Below are 17956 nucleotides of genomic sequence, written 5' to 3' on the forward strand. Positions count from 1 at the left end.
TCTCCCAAAAGGAGGAACATGACAGCTGCTGTCTAGCCAGTGGGGAAACCCCTGTCCTTCAAATAAATTTGGGGTAATATCATTCATTTCCCTCACTATGTCGGCATCTTAAGGAAATATGATGAGTACTCCCTTCAGACAGACGCAGCGGCATTCTGGCATATGACTCACCCATGTCTGTTTCCAGAGAGGGTTCAAAGCAGACCATGGCACCCACACACGCAACAAAAGGGGACAGAGCGGCACAGGCCCTGAAACAGAACTATCTGGATCAGAGACCTGGTCCACCACGTCTGGGCAGGATCATGTGGGCCAAGTCTTTCAGCTCTAGTCTTAGCTGGCTTGTTTTAAAACCCTGGGCTACTACTTACCTTCGAGGTGAAGCTACGAGTAACAAATTCAACACTGTTGTGAAAGCAGAGTGACTGCATGATCCTTGACATACGTGAAAATGACCACTAACGTGGTAATCTTTTTCAAGGAAAGCCAGCAGCTGCTGCAAAGGACAGGAGATGGCCTTTCTAAGAGTTCAGACAGGCACAGGGACAGCCAATCCCAAGAAGCTGGCTTGAGAGGAATATGACTTTGTGGGGACATTCAGATCCTGCCCCCAAACTACTCTTTCTGGGAAGCCACTTAATGGCCTCAAATACTACCAGGAAGAACTTACTCTGAGAGCTGCCCCAATGGCCACTTTGGCAGGGAGGTGTGGCAGTTACCAGGACCAAGGGCCTGGTGCTCTGTCTGCAGGCAGCTGGCTTTATTCCTTCCTTTGGGCTGGGGGTGGGGGGGGGGCGCGGAGAGGGGTAAGGGAGTGCCCTCCATTGGCTCTTCCCTGTTACAGGAAAGGCAGGAATCCCACACAGTTGAGAAGCAAGTCTACATCAAGGGCAAGGAGGAGTAAACATACCCACAACTCCTCAGGGCAAGGGGAATGGAGGAGCAAGAAGGGGAACCTCACACCCAGCTGGGATCCCTTTAGACACCACTCTCCACAAGGCTGCCACTGTCCTCCTCTTACTGACAAACCCAGCAGATGCCTGTCAGCTCTAACTTTGTTTGATCTCTCAGCAGTACCATTGCTGACCATTCCTTTATTCTTCAAACACTATTCCTTTGGTTATGAAGCACTATCCTCTTGGTGTTCTTACCTCTCTGGCTTGCTTTCTCAGCCATTCTGGAAGGCTCCTCATCTCCTCACTATGCCTTTAATGCTGATGTTCCCCAGAATTCCATCCTAGGCCCCTCCTCCCTATACATCGTCTCTTTACAGGATCTCATCTATTCTATACCACCTAGAAGCTGATGACTTCCATGTCTCTATCTTCTGCTCAGATCTTCTTGTAAACCTCAGATCCAGACTGCTAATGGTCTATTTGGCTATCTCACATGCCTCTTAACATATTCAAAACAAGATCCCACCATTTCCTCCAAACCTGCTCCTCCTCCCCACGTTCCCTATCACAGTTAATGTTATCACTATCCGACAAGGTGTCATGCTGAAAGCTTCAAGTTCAGTGACCAAAGACACTCCATTTTCCCTCATCTCCCACATCCATCCATTCAATGACCTTGCCCTGTTGATTTATCTTTAAAAAAACCCATCACCTATCTCCACTTCTCTAATCCCTATTTCCCTGGTTGCTCAGTTTTCTGTTACAGTGTGCTCCCAGTCTTGCCTCCACTCAATCTACTCAACCAAAGTCATCTTTGTAAGATCATGTCACAGCCCTACTGAAATCCCTTCCACAGCTTCCTACTGCTCAGCTGCACCGAGACCCTACTTTCCAGCCACAGAGAATGACTTACAGCCCCCACCACTGCCATGGGCTCTCAACTCTCTATGCTCTTGGCACACACTACTTCCCAGATCTAGACTACTCCCCCGCTTCCTGCTGCCCCTGTTCATTCCATATAGCCCTGCAAGATGACTTAATCTGGATGCCCTGTTCTAGGAAGGGTGACCAGCTTCTTCATCCTGGAGAAGAAAGAATGTGGCTTGCTGAAGAAGCTTCTGTTTCCTCTACCACAGCATGGTACTTTTCCGAGGCCTCATTAGGCTACTGGAGGGCAGGAGTAGTGTTTTATTCTTCCCTGTATCCCTAGTCCTAGCACAAGGCTAGCACATGGTATCAGTAAATGTCCACAAATAAAATGAAGCACCGCTCCTGCTACATGACCCGAAAGGGCAGGTGGGGACGTACCAGACTCCAGCTCTCCCACCCAATTGTCAGAGTGGCTCTGGGGGCCCTCAGCTATGGAACTCAGGACTGACCTGCACCCCAGACTCTGGAATGATAGGTGCCAAAGGCCGGGTCTCTGAAGGTTCTTAGAAGGCAGGCCTTTGACAGTCAGCAACTGTTATCAGGAAAGAAAAGGTCAAAGGGTGGCTTGCTGGGAGAAGAATGAGGACTTCCAGGAGATTGGTTAGAGAAACAAACAAAAACCTTCAGGATCCAGGAAGGTGACCTCATAAAGGTGTTTCCATCACACAAGAAGCAACTGTCCAATGAATTCCTCTTGTGTGAGGCACTGTGACAGGGCCAGGCAGAGCAGCATCAACCCACACTCAGCCCCTGCTGATCTAGAGGCATTTACCTGTTGGGTCCTCCGAGTAGAGTCAGTGCCATCTGACTGGCACACACACCTGTCATCTCCAGTCTCCGCTCCAAAGTCAACCCATGCTTTTCGGCCACAGACAACAGCTTTTTATGTAGCTCATAGGAAACACTTGGGACAACCAGGCCAGAGTCTGCAGTTCAAAAGAAGGAACGGAGAGAAAGGGGCAGTGATTACAGGAAACCAGGTCCACGAATGGGTGTACTCCATCCAGGATTCTATGAAAGCCACAACTTTGAGAATGACCCTGCCCTGACCTATCTGCCTCAGCCGGACTGAGGCATGCTATGCAGCCCCAGGGGCTCAGGCAGTGATGGGGAAACTAAGTAACAGCTTGTTCAGGTGACCACAGAGCGGGGTTGTGAAGCTTTAACCATGGAGGCTAAATCTACCAAGATATATTTGGTACCACCAAGAAAAGTTGAGCAGAGAGCATGTGTTCAGTAAGAGCAACCTACAGACCACACCAGAAGAGAACATGCTTGTCCCAAGTGGCAGAAATGCCATCTTAGCAGTGGGATTTCCTTATAAGCAGAACCTTATCCCTTCCCAAGAACCTAACAACCCTCCCAAACCCTCTGGTCCCACTGTTCACTTTCTGGGCAGGATAACTTGTTCATCCCATCTGCTCCCCACTTCTTCCTCCTCCTCTCTTCTACTTATCCTTTTTCTCTGCTTAGGAAATTGCAATTAGCAACTTATTTTTTCCAATAATTTGTCATTTTTCTGCCCATTTCGAGTGAGTATGATGCAATACTCATACCACAGGGAAAGAGTATGTGGAGAGTAACCTATGGCTCACTTTAAGCTACTCAGAAGAATCTTATCATTTTATTCACCATAAATGAAGAGAACTCTATAAAGGTTGGAGAAAATCAGTCACTGAAAGTATTTGGCTTTAAAAGGCCCAAGTCTGCAGTAGCTTGTACACTTGAAGGAGTCTACAGAATTACATCTATGCATCAGTATCAACACACCATGTGTTATTTCAGGGCCCAGAAAACCAGGACAGGAAAGAAACAGCCAAGTCGAAATCTGCAATAAGCAGCTTTTGCCTCGACAACCAATGCCATCTTACAAACACTAAAAGCTACCGGGAGCAGACGCCCTACCCAAGAGCCCCATTTGGCTGATGGACTGACATGGATTCCCATTAGCAAGTTACTGTGGACTGTATGTCACAAGTTCTGTCTGGCTAAATCAGACATCTTTTTTGAGCCTGTGTCACCATCTACATTGGATTTTCAACTCCTCAAAGTAGGGAAATAAGCCTATATTTCTGGGCCCTCACCTCCTCAACTTGTCTTACTTGTATTTGTCAATGGATGTGAGCTCTCAATACGTATTCAAACATATAAGTGATGCAAACCTAGTGTTTGTTATTTCCGGTCTGACCAAGCTCTAAGGTGGAAGTTCATCATCATTCTATTGGTTCCAGAGCTGTGTGTAGAAAAACTTATATTTCTCACTGACAATTTCTGGAGATATTTCTTGAGGGTCTATCAGGCATCCAGTCCTCCTGATACACGGGTTTTTGTTTGTTTGTTTGTTTGTAACTGGGCAAAGAACTTTATTAACTTTTGTATCAAACTTTATTCCCAGGCTTTTCCAGCTTAATTAGCTGCAAAGTATGACTTGTGTATGAGCAAAAACTGAAAAGAGCTGCAGTGGCTAAGGGGCTTGGGCTTAAAAATATTATAGATCTAGATTTTTCACCGACCCATGTGCAAAATTTGAAAAGGCATTCACAATGCAATGCAGCAGCTCCCAGTATCTTCTTCAAGTTTACCTTTGTCACAGGTTGACTCAATTCAGTTTGCTTCATCCTTGGAAGCCTCATCACAATTCTCTGTAAGATCTGGAACTTCATCCTCTTCCTCCTCTCTGGTAGCAAGTAGAGCTTGTCCATTCACAGACTGGGCAGAGCTTTGCCAGTCTCCTTAAACCAGTCAGACTGTCTGCATGAGGCTGCTTTAAGAGTCTAGGTAGCATTTTCGTCAGCTGCTGTGTCTCAGCACGGCAGTAATGATGCATGTGTTCACTGCCAGAGATGCCTGAACTTTAGGGTTGTTAAAGTGGATCACTGTTCCTTGGTTTGTGAATATATTTATCTCTTCAGTATCAGAGATATTGTTTACCCCTAACTCCTGTAAGGAGAACTGAAGTTTTTTTTATCATCTTCTGTATCTGCTCGGTGCACTGCCTTCTCCTCTCTACAAGCAGTTCCTTTCCCACCAATGTGCACTTGTGCCTGCAGTTTGGCAAGTTGCTCCTGGATCATGATAGGTTCTTCCACCTTGATGGAGAGGAAAAGGGGCTGCACGGGGAAGGACGGTTGGTGCTCAGGGGTCTTGAGCAGACCAGCTGAGAATAAGAGCACACACGTGGGGACATAAGATGGCAGCCAGAGGATATGGCTGTACATTTTAACAGGATTCTAAGCACAAACATGAACCTAAAGCACCTAGGTCTGTATCATGTCAAGGGCAGGTGAAATAATTTAATGTGATGAAGATAATAAAGTAAAAAACGCCCAAGCATCAAAATCAACATTATCCTTTTGGTTAATGGAGCCTCTCCACTACCTGCCTGAGTCCTACTTCTACCCTGGGCAGAGACAGCAAACAGTGCCATAAGGGGTGTTACTTCCTCTCACCCTTTCAGAAACATCAGTCACTGATGTACCCAGGTGCCAATACTGGAGGGTGCAGCCTAACCTTACATGTCAACAGCTGATTAAAACAGTCATTTTTATGACCTGCTCCAGACATGCACATATTATCAGAACTAATTAGGAACCATTGATAACAGTATAAAAACGCTGAAGGAATTCTTGGGAGTCCTAAGCCACTTACAATCCTAAACCTATCAGACAAGTCACGCACCTGCCCACATCAAATACCTTCTTTACCTGCACAGTCACGCAAGGGAGAGCTTACCCTCAAGTCTGTGCACTTCCGCACCTACTTGTTCTCTTTCTGCTGGATTGGAAACGGCTCAGGGCAGTGAGCCTTGGCCTGCTACCCGACCATCACACTTATTTTCTGCTGTGGGTACAGGTGCCCCTCTCCCGTTCTGAGGGCTCTCTGAGGGCAGGCCGAGCACTTTCTGCTGCCTTTCTCCTCAGTTCTTAAAGGTACGAAACTCACGGTACATGGAGAAGAGGCTCACCACTTGCTGGCTACGCATGGCAGCCGGAAACTGTGTGGCTGTGTGTGGGATGGGAGACACTGCTAAGGACCTGGCTTATTTGTAGCATCGGGAAAGGCAAAGGCAGGGTTGGCTCCATCAGTTGTTGCAAGGCCAAGAACTCCAATGTACTGCATTGCTTCTCTGAGAGGAGTGTGCAAGCACTACAAAATGTTTCTTTTCAACATTCACACACAAAGTCCAACCAGGCAGACTGGCTTATCAGAAACAGGCAAGTGGAATAAAATAAAACTCAAAAGGAACAGAACCAAGAACACACTGCAAACAATTTATTTTTTTTATTAAAAAAATAAACTGCAAACAATGACGCTGTCAAAGCCTGAACAAGAGCCAAGCCTAATTATGTTTGGTTTGGAAGGTGGCTCTGTATTGTTCTGGCACCAAGACAGTAACATCAGTGGGAAGGGTTTCTCTTAATATGTATCTTACAGCTGTTGGTGAAACAAGGAAGGGAGCTGTAATTATAGTCAGTTTGTGACAAGCAGAGAATGTCTTAGAATCCGACTGACCTTAGGGTATCAAGGAAAATGGCTTAAGTTCGCTCAGTACAGACCACGGCAGAAGACCCTTCCAGATGGCACAACTTATTCCACAGCGTGAGGTGAGGGCCTTGGAACCAAATAGCCCCTTTGGCACATCTGTCCCCTCTGCATTGCTCTCCCAATACCTACTACATCAGGCCTTTCCTTCCCTCATGAACAAAACACCCTCCATCATACTGCCGCCCTCAGACACCATCCAGCACTACGTCCAAGCCCTCCCCAGTAGCCGCTGAATGGACATCCCTTCCTGTTCTTCAAACCTCCCACGACAAAGCGAGGCTCCCACGACAACGTTTCATCTCATATCTGTGCTCAGTCCTCACAGTGACATGGCCTTTTAGTCGAAAAGGCTGTGTGTGTCCCATGTATTATCAATGAGGAGCATGGCTCATTAATGGGGCTGGGACTTATCCAGGGCTATGAATTCTGATTTCATTCCATGGTGGTCACACATTTGGGTGATGATCTCATACTGGGTCTTTTTCTGGAGCATAAAACCACTGATAAGTTGAGGCCCTCAGATGTACAGCCCCTGCACATTTACATTAAAGATACCTGTAAATGCAATTTGGTGTCAAGTTGTCTCTGAAAGGAGGATTCCTTACAAAAAGTCTAATACTCCCAGTACTTTTTATAGGGTTCAACAGGCCTCCCACTATCTGGCCCTTGCAGACTGCATCCCTTTACCTTGGACCCAACCCCCACCACGCTCCAGGCACCTCAGTTGCTTTCTGGTTCCTAAATACTCCAAGTTCTTTTTGGCCTCTGGAAGCATGTCCCTCTCCAGGCACTCTCTTCTCCCTTCCAATCCCTCAAACACAGGGCTGGTTCCTTATTCTTCAGGCTTCAGCTTACATATGCCATGGTCTCAGCACACTGCTTATTCTCTTCGCTGTACTTAATACAGCTTATACATAGTTTTCTTTATGGACTCTCTACTTCGTCAGGAAGTAAGCTCTATGGGGGCAGTGACTGTGCCCATCCTGTTCCAGGGCTGTGTTCGCTTCTCCACGGTGCCCTCAGTGCTAGTAGAGTATCTACAGGAGTGGCCACATAAATGTGGTGAACGAGTGAATGAATGGGAAGGGACCCTGTACAACAGCCTCAGGGCATTCCATTCTGCAGCTGTAACCAAAGGCAGGCGTGGGTTAGAAGGGTTTGACTCCTTCCCCACCTCTTCCATTCTTATTTACAACTAGGCCAACCTTCCTGTCGATGCTGGACCTATTTTCTTCAGGATACAGCTCCACTGAAACAAGCTATGGACTTGAGAGGTAAAGGAGTTCCCAACAAGATTACCTATTAATTACAAAGGAAAAAGTATATTTACAAAGAAATCTGATGGACACCTTACCAAGTGATCAAACTTAGCCCTCAGTGATGGGACAAACTGACAATGTGTACTCTACATGAGAGACATGGTAGCCATGAGAGACAGAGCCCAACTAAAACCCTGGAGAAAGTGTTTATAACACGAATCATGTCAGAAGAAAACAAGCAGTAAATCAAAAATAAAAGGCATTCCTTAAATCAACTTCCCTACACTCTTTACAAATGTCAATATCACAAAAGGCAACAAAAGTTGTAGGAAAGGAAAGAGATATGACAACTAAATGTCATGTGCCATGGTTGATTAAAAACACAGCAATGAAAGACACAACTGACTATAGAGTACATATTAAATAATACTTTTGTATTAATTTTAAATCTCCTTAGAGTAATCTTGTGATGTGGTTGAACAGTGTAATACCCTATTGAATGCACATGGAAGTGTTTAGGGGTGAAGAAATATAGAGTGCAACAAAACCACATATAGTTCGGGTGAGAGAGAGAGAGAGAGAGAGAGAGACAGAGAGAGACAGAGAGAGAGAGAGAGAGAGTGAGTGTATGTGTGTGTGTGCAGTTACTTTATTTATGTAAAGTCAATGTGGCAAAATGTTATCTGGCAAATCTATATGAAGGATGTATGGTTGTTCACTATATTAGTCTAGCAACTTTATTTTAAAAAGATTTTGTTTTTTAGATAGAGGGTAAGGGAGAGGAAGAAGGAGAAAAACATTGATGTGGGAGAGAAACATCATTCAGTTGCCTCTCTCATACCCCCACTGAGGACACCTGGCCCGCAACTCAGGCATGTACTCTGACTGGGAATTGAACTAGCAACTTTTCAGTCTGTGGGATGATGCCCTACCCACAGAGTTACACCAGTCAGGGCTAGTCTAGCAAGTGTTTGAAATTTTTTTCAATATAGGAAGTTGGGGAGAGCTCTGGCTGGTGTGGCTCAGTGGACTGAGTGTCAGCCTGTGAATCAAAGGATCGCCAGTTCAATTCCTGGTCAGGGCACATGCCTGGATTGTGGGCTAGGTCCCCAGTAAGGGGCGCACGAGAGGCAACCACACGTTTATGTTTCTCTCCCTATTTCTCCTTCCCATCCCTTCTCTGCAAAAATAAATAAAATCTTAAAGAAAAGAAAAAGAAGTTGGGGTGAAAAAAAGAGAAAGAATTAAGTGCCTCCAAATATGATCAAGAAATGTTTACAGAGCAATAATATAACAAGCTGGTGGTGGGGTGGAGAATGGCAAGAGACAGAGTAAATAAAAAGAATAGGGGAAAAAAGATCCTGTTCCCACAGTCTGATAGTTTAGCTGGAAACAAAAAATACATATATGTGCAAGTATCAGAGAATACACAAACTAAATGGTGTTATCCTGAGCAAAAGTACAAAGTATGCATTTCAAACTAGGAGCTGCAGGCAGGTGTCAAATTCTCAATCTAAACTGTACTTGGAAAGACAGGCAGGATTGTAGTTACAATGATAAAAGAGAGGGCACACTCCAGATCAGGTGGGGAAGAGCCTTGAACTAAAGTTCCAGAGGCTGCCAGGAGCCCAGAGACTGACATCAGAAGGTTTTAAAAGCCAAGTTGTTTTATGCAGGACGAAGGTGACACAGAAAATGAGGGCAGAACGATCTTACAGAATTGATTTCAAGAGACACAAGAATCTGTGGGCAGCACAAGACACTAAAAGCTCGTAACAATTTCAAGGGTGATTGTGAAGGAAGAAGACAATCTGGAGCCAGAATGAATACTGAGGATAAAGGATAAGTCCTTGCCAGGGCTGCTACCAAAGGAATTGCCACACTGGCTGTTAAACTGGCGGGGGGAGGAAGGGGGAGGCCTACAGGGCTCTTGTTAATCATAAACTTTTACAAGGAGGAAGAGGCAATGATGGCCACAAAGTTTCATGCTGGACACTTAAAAAATGGTGATTCCACATAAAGAAATAGGAACGGCAAAGAGTCAAGGGTATGAATGAATCGCTTAACTGTGATGTGTTGAATTTAAGGAAGATGGTGGGTACTCTGAAATCAAACTCCTTTCTTACTCTGGTTAGGTACCTTTGGCTCTGAAATGGTAAAAGATCACATATTAGCAAATATTTATCAAGAACATCTCTGACTCTAGAATAACCAACTGGCAGCTTTATCAAAAGACTCACGTGTCAGGCCATACATGCTAGACTCCAGATTCTCCAGCCTTAGTTTGAGCTTAAACTCTTTAATTAATACTCTGGCAACAAACTGCAATGAGATCTTTTCCAGTGAAAGACTGTAGGAAGCACAACTGTTCGGCACAGGGAGAAGAGTCTAGCCAAGACATTTATCTTAATAGTACTCCTCTAAAGCCTCGACAGATTGCCGTGACTTACAGCCAGACCTTCATGCCTAAGACAAGTGTGCACGTGATTATCCAGGCCCAGTAACTGTGAAGGATTCCATGTTCAAGGTACTGACCATTCTCTCCACTTGTGGCAATGGAGGATCTGCTAGAATCTAAGGTTCCCCAAATCCACCAAATCACTGTCAAGGAAGTCTGCCTGCAAGAGATACAATTTCAGAAAATAGGCTCGTGAGCTCCTGCTCAATGAAAAGCTGTGGTAGCACCTAATGCAGGAACACAAGCGTGTTAGTGCAAGTGTTCTAATCCCCCTCTTAGAATTTACCTCTTGATAACTCCCTGTGGCTCTCTTAAGGTAAGCAATGTAGAAGAGGTGCCTCCCTGGGAATGATATCCCTGTAGCACATGGCCTAACCTGTAAACACAGGATGGGGAATTGGGGTCATGGGGACATCAAGGCAGGAACCATATGGGCTGGGTCAATGCTTTGGGAGGGCAATGAGATCATGACCAGTTTCAGTGCAGCAGACACTTGATTTTTTGAATGAGAAGGATCCTCATCAGGAGCACAACAGCCACTAAAGGAGGTCTCAGTATCCTCAAGGTAAAGTTCTTCAATGGCCACTTCTAAACTCCGTTTATTTTTTTCCTGAATTCCTTCTGAACACATATACAAACCTAAAACAGATTTCCTGATTATTCTTCAGGAGATTAAAACACTGCTGATCTTGAAGGCATTACATTTCTTGAGGGATTATTGGTGACAAAATGCAGAGGAGGCAGCCAGGGCTCAGAGGCAGAAATGGAAGGCAAGTGATGGAGGACCAAACGCCAGCCTGGAATGGTGAAAGCCGAACCTGTCATGAAAGCAGGATACATCTCCCCTGAAGCTCAAAGATCTTACTAGCTATGGTGGGAAGAGTGAAAAGGTATGCCACAAAGCATCAGAAAAAATAAACTGCGGCTTCATCAATTGCTCTCCTTAGGAGTATAAAGCTGAACTGCTTTTACCACAAGAAATGGGCATGGGTAAACGGTGCTAGACGCAATGGGGGTTCAGACCAGAGTGCCTCGCTCAAACTTTGATCCTTTTGGAAGACAGTACCCAGTAACTCTACTTCAGGTCATTTTCATTCACTTACTGCTCCACTAAGGGTGGAGGCAGAGGCACATCCGTCAGGCAAAGGAGGTGGGATAACTGTGGAAATTCAGTGCTTGCATCAATTACACCCTACTGCCTCCCATCTGGCCTTCCACGTCCTTGAAGACAGAAGAAGGCTACACGGTGGGAAACAACTGGTAGAAGTTAAATAAAAATTCTACACAGAAGAAAAGGTTCTTGAATAGATATACCTGAGAGGAATTTACTAGAACCCAGAGAATGAAGAATTCAAAACACTTCGTCATTCCTAATGAAAGATTTACTGGAACACAGAGATGCCATGAAAATCAGCTGAGGTGAATGAGCATGTGCAAAGAGTGAGGAACCATAAATAAACATTCAATATTATGATGACGTTGCTTCTCCTGAACCAGCCTCTACCCCTCCTGCCCCCCTCTCCCTGCTTTCTGCGACCTCTAACCCCTGCACACACTTCTATTACTTTTTCGCTTAAACATTTGGTTATCCTATACTCTAAGGTCCCTGAGATGCTGCACAATGACTTACCCAGAGTGTATAGAATGGTGCCTGGCACATAACTGAAAATTTTTAACTGTTGATGCTTTGCTTTGAAATTACCCTACTGAGACAGCCTTTGCAATTGACATTTAAAGTCACACACTGATAAATAACAATTATAAACAGAGCATTGCACTAGTTGCTTTTCCACCTGATCTCATTTGACAGGTATTACCCATTTTACAGATAAGGAAACAGGCTCAGCAGCCCCCTTTGAGCTATGGAACTCAATTGTGACCCTACAGAAGCCTCCCTATTGAAACCTTAAATAGTTAACAACTTCCTCACCTCTCTGTTCCTCCATGTGGCAACTCTAATATCTATTTTCTCTAGGCTCAGCCACAAAACACTACATAAGAACAGTGGACTTTGCCCATTATAAATCCACGTAACCTAACTGGAACTAGATTCTCACTGCCATTCTTCCTGCCTCACAGGTTTAATGCCTTTCAACCTTCTTGATCCATCAATCCCTTTCCACTTGTTTTCAACCATCAAATCCTATCAAATTCCCCTTTGTCACTTCTCTCACATCTTCATCTTGCTTTCTATTCAGAGGCCCAAAGCCCTGGTACATTAGTTATGTCATAAGCCTAAAGGGTCTTGAGCCTATTCCGGTCTCTTCTCTCATCTACCCTGAGTTCTATCATGAGACCAGTCTTCCTAGACTCAAAGTGTTCCTAAAAGAGATTTTGGATCATGCCTTTTTCAGAATCCTTCCATTGTTCCCCATCGCCATAGGACAAAGACAGCGTTGGCACACAAGGCTCTCTGCTCTTGTCCAAAGCTATTTTAAATTCCAGCTACCCTCAACACCAACTTTCTGCATAGGCTAAACCAGCCAATGGCTGATTTACCACAGGCTACCCACAAATGTCCTCCTCTTTCTATCTGCCTATGAGATCCTGCCTGTGCTTCAAGGGTTCTGTCCTATGCCCTGTGAAGCCTGCCCTGACCAGCCCAGCCTTTGAGACCCCTCCTGTTTCGGAATACCTACTGCACTCCCACTGGACTCAAAGCACATATAGTGTACTGCCATTTCCTAGTACATTTTAAAAACTTGAACACAAGGACTGTCTTCTAGTGACTTACAATAACAAGCACAATGTCTTGACTGACACAATCTATCTTAGGGCTTTCCAGAGACAAAAGACTTAGGTTAAAAAAAGACCTAAATTGACTTGCTTCCTGAATGTGTTTTCCTAATCAACAGACCTTTTATGCCATTTCCCCCACCCCCACAGTTGGCGAAGAGTACTGCCAAGAGGAGGGGTATGAGCAATTAGACAGCAATGGCTTTAGAAACTGCTGACACTTCTAGTATGCAGTTAGCGTATAGAACACCAGTAGCAAGCTCTCAGAATCCTAAAACCCCAGCAATCACCAAATGGGTGGTAAACATCTTGCTCTTCTTTTGCCTCTCTGGGGATTAGTTAAAAAAAAACCCAAAACAACAAAAAACAGTATTTGAGGTTCTAGGACATGAATACCACAAGACTAGACTGAGGAGCTATCCAAGCCACTTTCCAGAACTGCTGATGTAAATTGGCCCATTTCTGAAGAAATACTAAAGAAAAAAGACTGCTGTCTATTTTGCCATTAAACTGCCCTTCTCATACTATATTCTTTTTTCTCTTTAACTTAATAACCACATTCAGAAGAGGAAAAGAAATGGGATAAAGTTTTTAAGAGTCTTTAACTCTCTGGGCCTCAATGCTCTCATCTGTAAAATGAGAAAATTATGTGAGGTAATCAAGTAACCTAACATTAACATTTTATGAACCTAGGTTGTTTCCTCACATATTCTAGATAGTTTGCCTTACTCTGATCCTAACATCTGGAGTAGATCCAATTGGAAAAGTGTCCCCCGCTATGCACTATATAAATAACACTCAGTAAAATCTGCTTTGAGGCTTACGCTTTGGAGCTAGACCAAGATACAAATCACCTGTAAGAGAAGCTGCTCAGCAAGGTAACTGCTTGCTGGCTCCATTTCCAGCATAGAACCTGCTTGGCAAAAGGGCCTCATTCCCACTCCTCAGCACTGATGAGAACAAAGAGAAACAAGGGATGGCATGAGGTTGCAGGGCCTCTGGCCCCTCAAAGCCATGTACCAGTGAAGTGCAACTGGTCACACAACACAAGCTGCCACACCTGCATTCTTAACCAAGGACCAGCATATGTGGTTACAAGTATGTCTGTTAGTGGCAGTTATGGAAAAACACTTTGATATGAGAGGAGGTGATTTTTACTCCTGTCATTAAATTAATGAAGTGTGTGAAGATCAAGTTGGGAGGTGGAGTGTGTATGTAGTAGGAGGAAATCCTCACCTCCTCCTCTGCCTCCTTCAGCAAATGTTTTCTTGAGGTCTTTCAGATCTGTGACTTTCCTGATTCTCAGTTATTCTCTCCTTGTTAAGCCACTTCACTCCAAGGCGAGCTATTATATCCCCAGCTCAGAAATTCCAGGGAAATCACATACTATGTGACCAACCACCTTAGCCAGAGAGCTACCAGTTGAGGCAATAAAAGAGGAGCAGTCAGAGGTAGATGAATGGTAGGGTCTGAAGCACTACCAGACCGGCTAGATGATGGCTGCCTTTGAAAAGTTTAAAACCTGGCCACTTAAATTGAGCCTGACTCTGACCTACTCTGTTTGCTTTTACACAGGTGGTGAAAATCAAAGGGGTTCAGCAAGATACACCCAGTGTCACATAAGAAAACTACCTTAGTAAAGAGGTAAGCCTGCCAGAGTCTGCTAGCGGAAGATGGAAACAATTTAGGAGTCTTTCTTAACTTGTGAGTCTGCTTTTTCTTTTCACATGGAAAGCACAGTCAAGCTTCTATACTCAGCAAAACCAAATAAAACAGAGCTCTAATGCTGTCTACAAAAAGTCAGGACTAATCCGATTTTCCTCCAGGTGTAATTAAGCTGTCTCCATAATTCTCCCTATAACCATTACCAGCATTCAAAATTTGTATCTTAGCCCTGGCCTTGTAGTTCAGTTGTTTAGAGTATTGTCCCAATACGCCAAGACTGTGAGTTTGATCCCCATTCAGGTCACATACAAGAATCAACCAATGAATGCATAAATAAACGTAAAACAAATCAATGTTTCTCCATAAAATTGAAAAAAAGATTAGCAAAGAAAAAATGTTATATTTATATTCAAAACTTCAAACCAAAATCAACATTACACTGTTTCTTCTCTACCTTATTAAAATGATTATGATTCCCCTTTTAGCTTCAGGTCATTCAATAACAATGGTTTTAAAACTGTATTCCAAGAAGCCCAGTTAAGACCGTGGTTTGGGAGGAAGGGACAGGGATGGAGCAGATCACCTCTCCCATAGCTGCTTTTATCTGCCTCCCATAGCTGCTTTTATACAGCTTACATGCTGTATGTTTGAAAATTCTAATGCCCGCCCCCGCAAAAAAAAGGACCTTAAAAATCACTGTGGTTAATAGACTAGACCAACAATTTTCAATCGGTAAGCTGCAAGAATTTTTAAAACATGCAATACCTGACTACTGTATTTTGCCATGTATAATGCACACTCATGTTTTTGGCCCAAACTTTCAGGGGGAAAAATAATCTTTCATTTAAAATTTTAAATTCAATTATTTATTTATATTTAGATACTTGGTTTTTTTGGTATGTAAAGGAATTTTAGCATTTATTTTTTAACATATTATGGTACAGGAAATTTTATGTAACAAATAATTACAAAACACAAGAACAGACACAAGGTATTTCAGGTACTAACCATGTATAATGCACACCCATGTTTTTCCCTAAAAAGTTTGGGCAAGAAGTGCACATTATATGCAGCAACAAACAGGTGTTTAGTCAGGGGCACTGATCTCTTTACCCTTACATTGTCAAATAAAAAAATGGGAACAGCCAACACAATAACAGGTGTTTGGAGTGAGTGAATCACAACTGTAACTATTTTTTTGTCAATCAGCAAAAAACATATTTTTTGGTATGCTACAGAATTTTTGTAATTAGCTTATGTGTGCAATGAGATGAAAAAAGTTGAAATCACTGGACTAAACTATCATATACAGTGACTTACATAACTACAAAGGCATTGTTTGGTTACATGAGAATTACAACTAGCCAGCCCTCCATGACCAGGACTAGCAGGAGATGAAAACAATGTAGTAAACAAATGTAATTTATTGAAATCCTAATTTTAGCTAATGGTTTCAATCACCCATCTCCAACTGCTCTTTAATCCCAGCAAACAATCAGTAAAACAGAGTTGATCTTCTGCTAAAATGTACAGGCAGTAACAGGCAGCCAAAGTGAAAAGAGATTTGATCACGTGAACCTAAACAGTTGGCCTCTATGTTATTTAGTTATTAATCATAACATACTAAATGAACCGCAGACCAGATCTGCTGCCAGATGCAGGATATAAATGGACATGCAGAGAAGTCAGCTCCCCCACAATGGTAGGTAATTACGGCATACTATATTGGCTATGACCCCCAAGCCATTTTAGTTAGTTCCCACTACAAGATTCTGACTCCGAACCTGGGTCATTCTGTTTCAATAGTAACAGGAACGGAAGGGCAGCCAGGGGGATGTGAGGCCTGGTGCAACTCACCTGTGCAGAACTCCTTGCTCCCATTGTGGGGCACTGTGATCCGTCTGTAGACAATGGGCTCTGACTCCAGGATGTTCTCGTCATGGCGGTACCGAGCAGGCCTTTCATTTGGGATGCCCCGGGAACGGGTACCACTTTTCCTCTCATAGGTATCAATCTCCTCAAACACAGCTGCCTTGTCAAACAGGGCAAGGTTCCCTTCAAAATCAAAATCTGTGTCTGGGATCTCTTCAATATCATCCCCGAAGCACTCGTCATCTTTATTCTTCATTTGGCCATTCTTTAAACCACTTTTCTTTGGAGTTGCCTGATTTGGGTGCCTGCTACTAGATGACCCTAGAGAAAAATAGGGACTACAGTCAGTGTGCCCACAGAAAGTGCTCGGTGAAAGTAGAAAATGCATTCATCCTTTATGGGGAGTGCTACAGGAATGAAAGTGAACATGGTAAGCTATTCCTCAATCATATTAAGTAGCACAAACTACCATAAATTTCATGGAATAACAGATTTCACATATTACCCAAATAACAGTGAATATGAAATAAACAGTACTCTTGAAAATCTTAATCAGTTCTGCCCTTCATAAGGAAACCGGTAATGAAAGAGGCTTTTTTGACAAATGAATATCAAAAAAGTGAAAGGGCAAAAATACAGTAGTCTCTTTCGGCAGGTTTGGGTAGTTTCATTCTGAATGTCTGGTAGTTGTTTAAGAGAGAAATACTCCAATGTAAAAGGCCAATTCTCATAACCTGAAGCTCAAAGGAAGATGCTATTCAACTGGCTCTTAATTCTATGCCTACCAAGCAAGCAACCTTCTGATTTTTACTTAGTACCAGACTAGAGCCCAGTGGGAGGGAATCCCTGATTTAGACTGATTACAGATTCTGAGCCAGATATATACCTCCCATTATAAATTGGTATTTTGACTTATAAACCTGTCCTTAGACCTTCTGGTTAATGTGATCTCTTTTCTCAGAATTTTATCATTTCTGGGTAAGCAATTTCTGAACCATCAAGTAACAACAAGGGCCATACTGACCTGATCCTGTAGAGGCCACACCAAATACATATCAGCAACAGGACAGCCAGCCACCCTTTGTCTCTGAGACTCTATGTAGCTGCCACACATCAGTCAACTATTCCCCTAGTAGCCAAGGCAGAAGACGCCACAGAGTTCTCCAAACCATCCATTCCCAAAGGATCCTGAATTGAGTTTGTCCTCTGATCCCCATCTGACCACCTGAAAAGGTGGACCAGGTGACTGGTATGCCAAATGGAACCTCCAACATAGTCTAAATAAATGTAAGGTTCTTCCTTTGAGAGACTGAGTTCCTCAATTACTGAAAATACTCAAATGGAGGTTAGCATGATCACAAGCAAACCCCCTCACATACATCATCCCAACCGTCCTTCTCTAACTCTTCTCGTGGCAGCAACTCCCTTCTACCCAAAGGTCCTAGGATCTAGTTGCAGTTCTGTCAGTAACTTGACATATCATCTTATATGTGTCATCCAACCTCTGTTTCCTTGTACAGAAAATGTTCACTGTGGTATTCCCAGCAGAGTTTCTGGCACCTAGCACTCAGTCAATATTTAATGAATTAATCATC

The 17956-nt window shown here is 43.6% G+C and overlaps 1 protein-coding gene and 1 pseudogene across 2 annotated transcripts in view; both read right to left on the reverse strand.

The window, feature by feature from the left end:
• EDC3 (enhancer of mRNA decapping 3) overlaps positions 1–17956 on the reverse strand; it is a 78267-nt gene that overhangs the window by 4157 nt on the left and 56154 nt on the right. For both annotated transcript variants that reach the window (XM_054565213.1, XM_054565223.1), the window contains exons 4-5: positions 16347–16682; positions 2599–2752 (exon numbers count right to left, since the gene is read on the reverse strand). In XM_054565213.1, coding sequence (XP_054421188.1) covers positions 2599–2752; positions 16347–16682 — 490 coding nt within the window. The remainder of the gene's footprint in view (positions 1–2598; positions 2753–16346; positions 16683–17956) is intronic.
• Positions 4431–5073, reverse strand: LOC129064146 (transcription factor BTF3-like; annotated as a pseudogene).

The sequence above is a fragment of the Pteronotus mesoamericanus genome, unplaced genomic scaffold, assembly GCF_021234165.1.
Source record: "Pteronotus mesoamericanus isolate MK-2021 breed Mesoamerican mustached bat unplaced genomic scaffold, CSHL_Meso_final contig_100, whole genome shotgun sequence".
Taxonomy (NCBI): domain Eukaryota; kingdom Metazoa; phylum Chordata; class Mammalia; order Chiroptera; family Mormoopidae; genus Pteronotus; species Pteronotus mesoamericanus.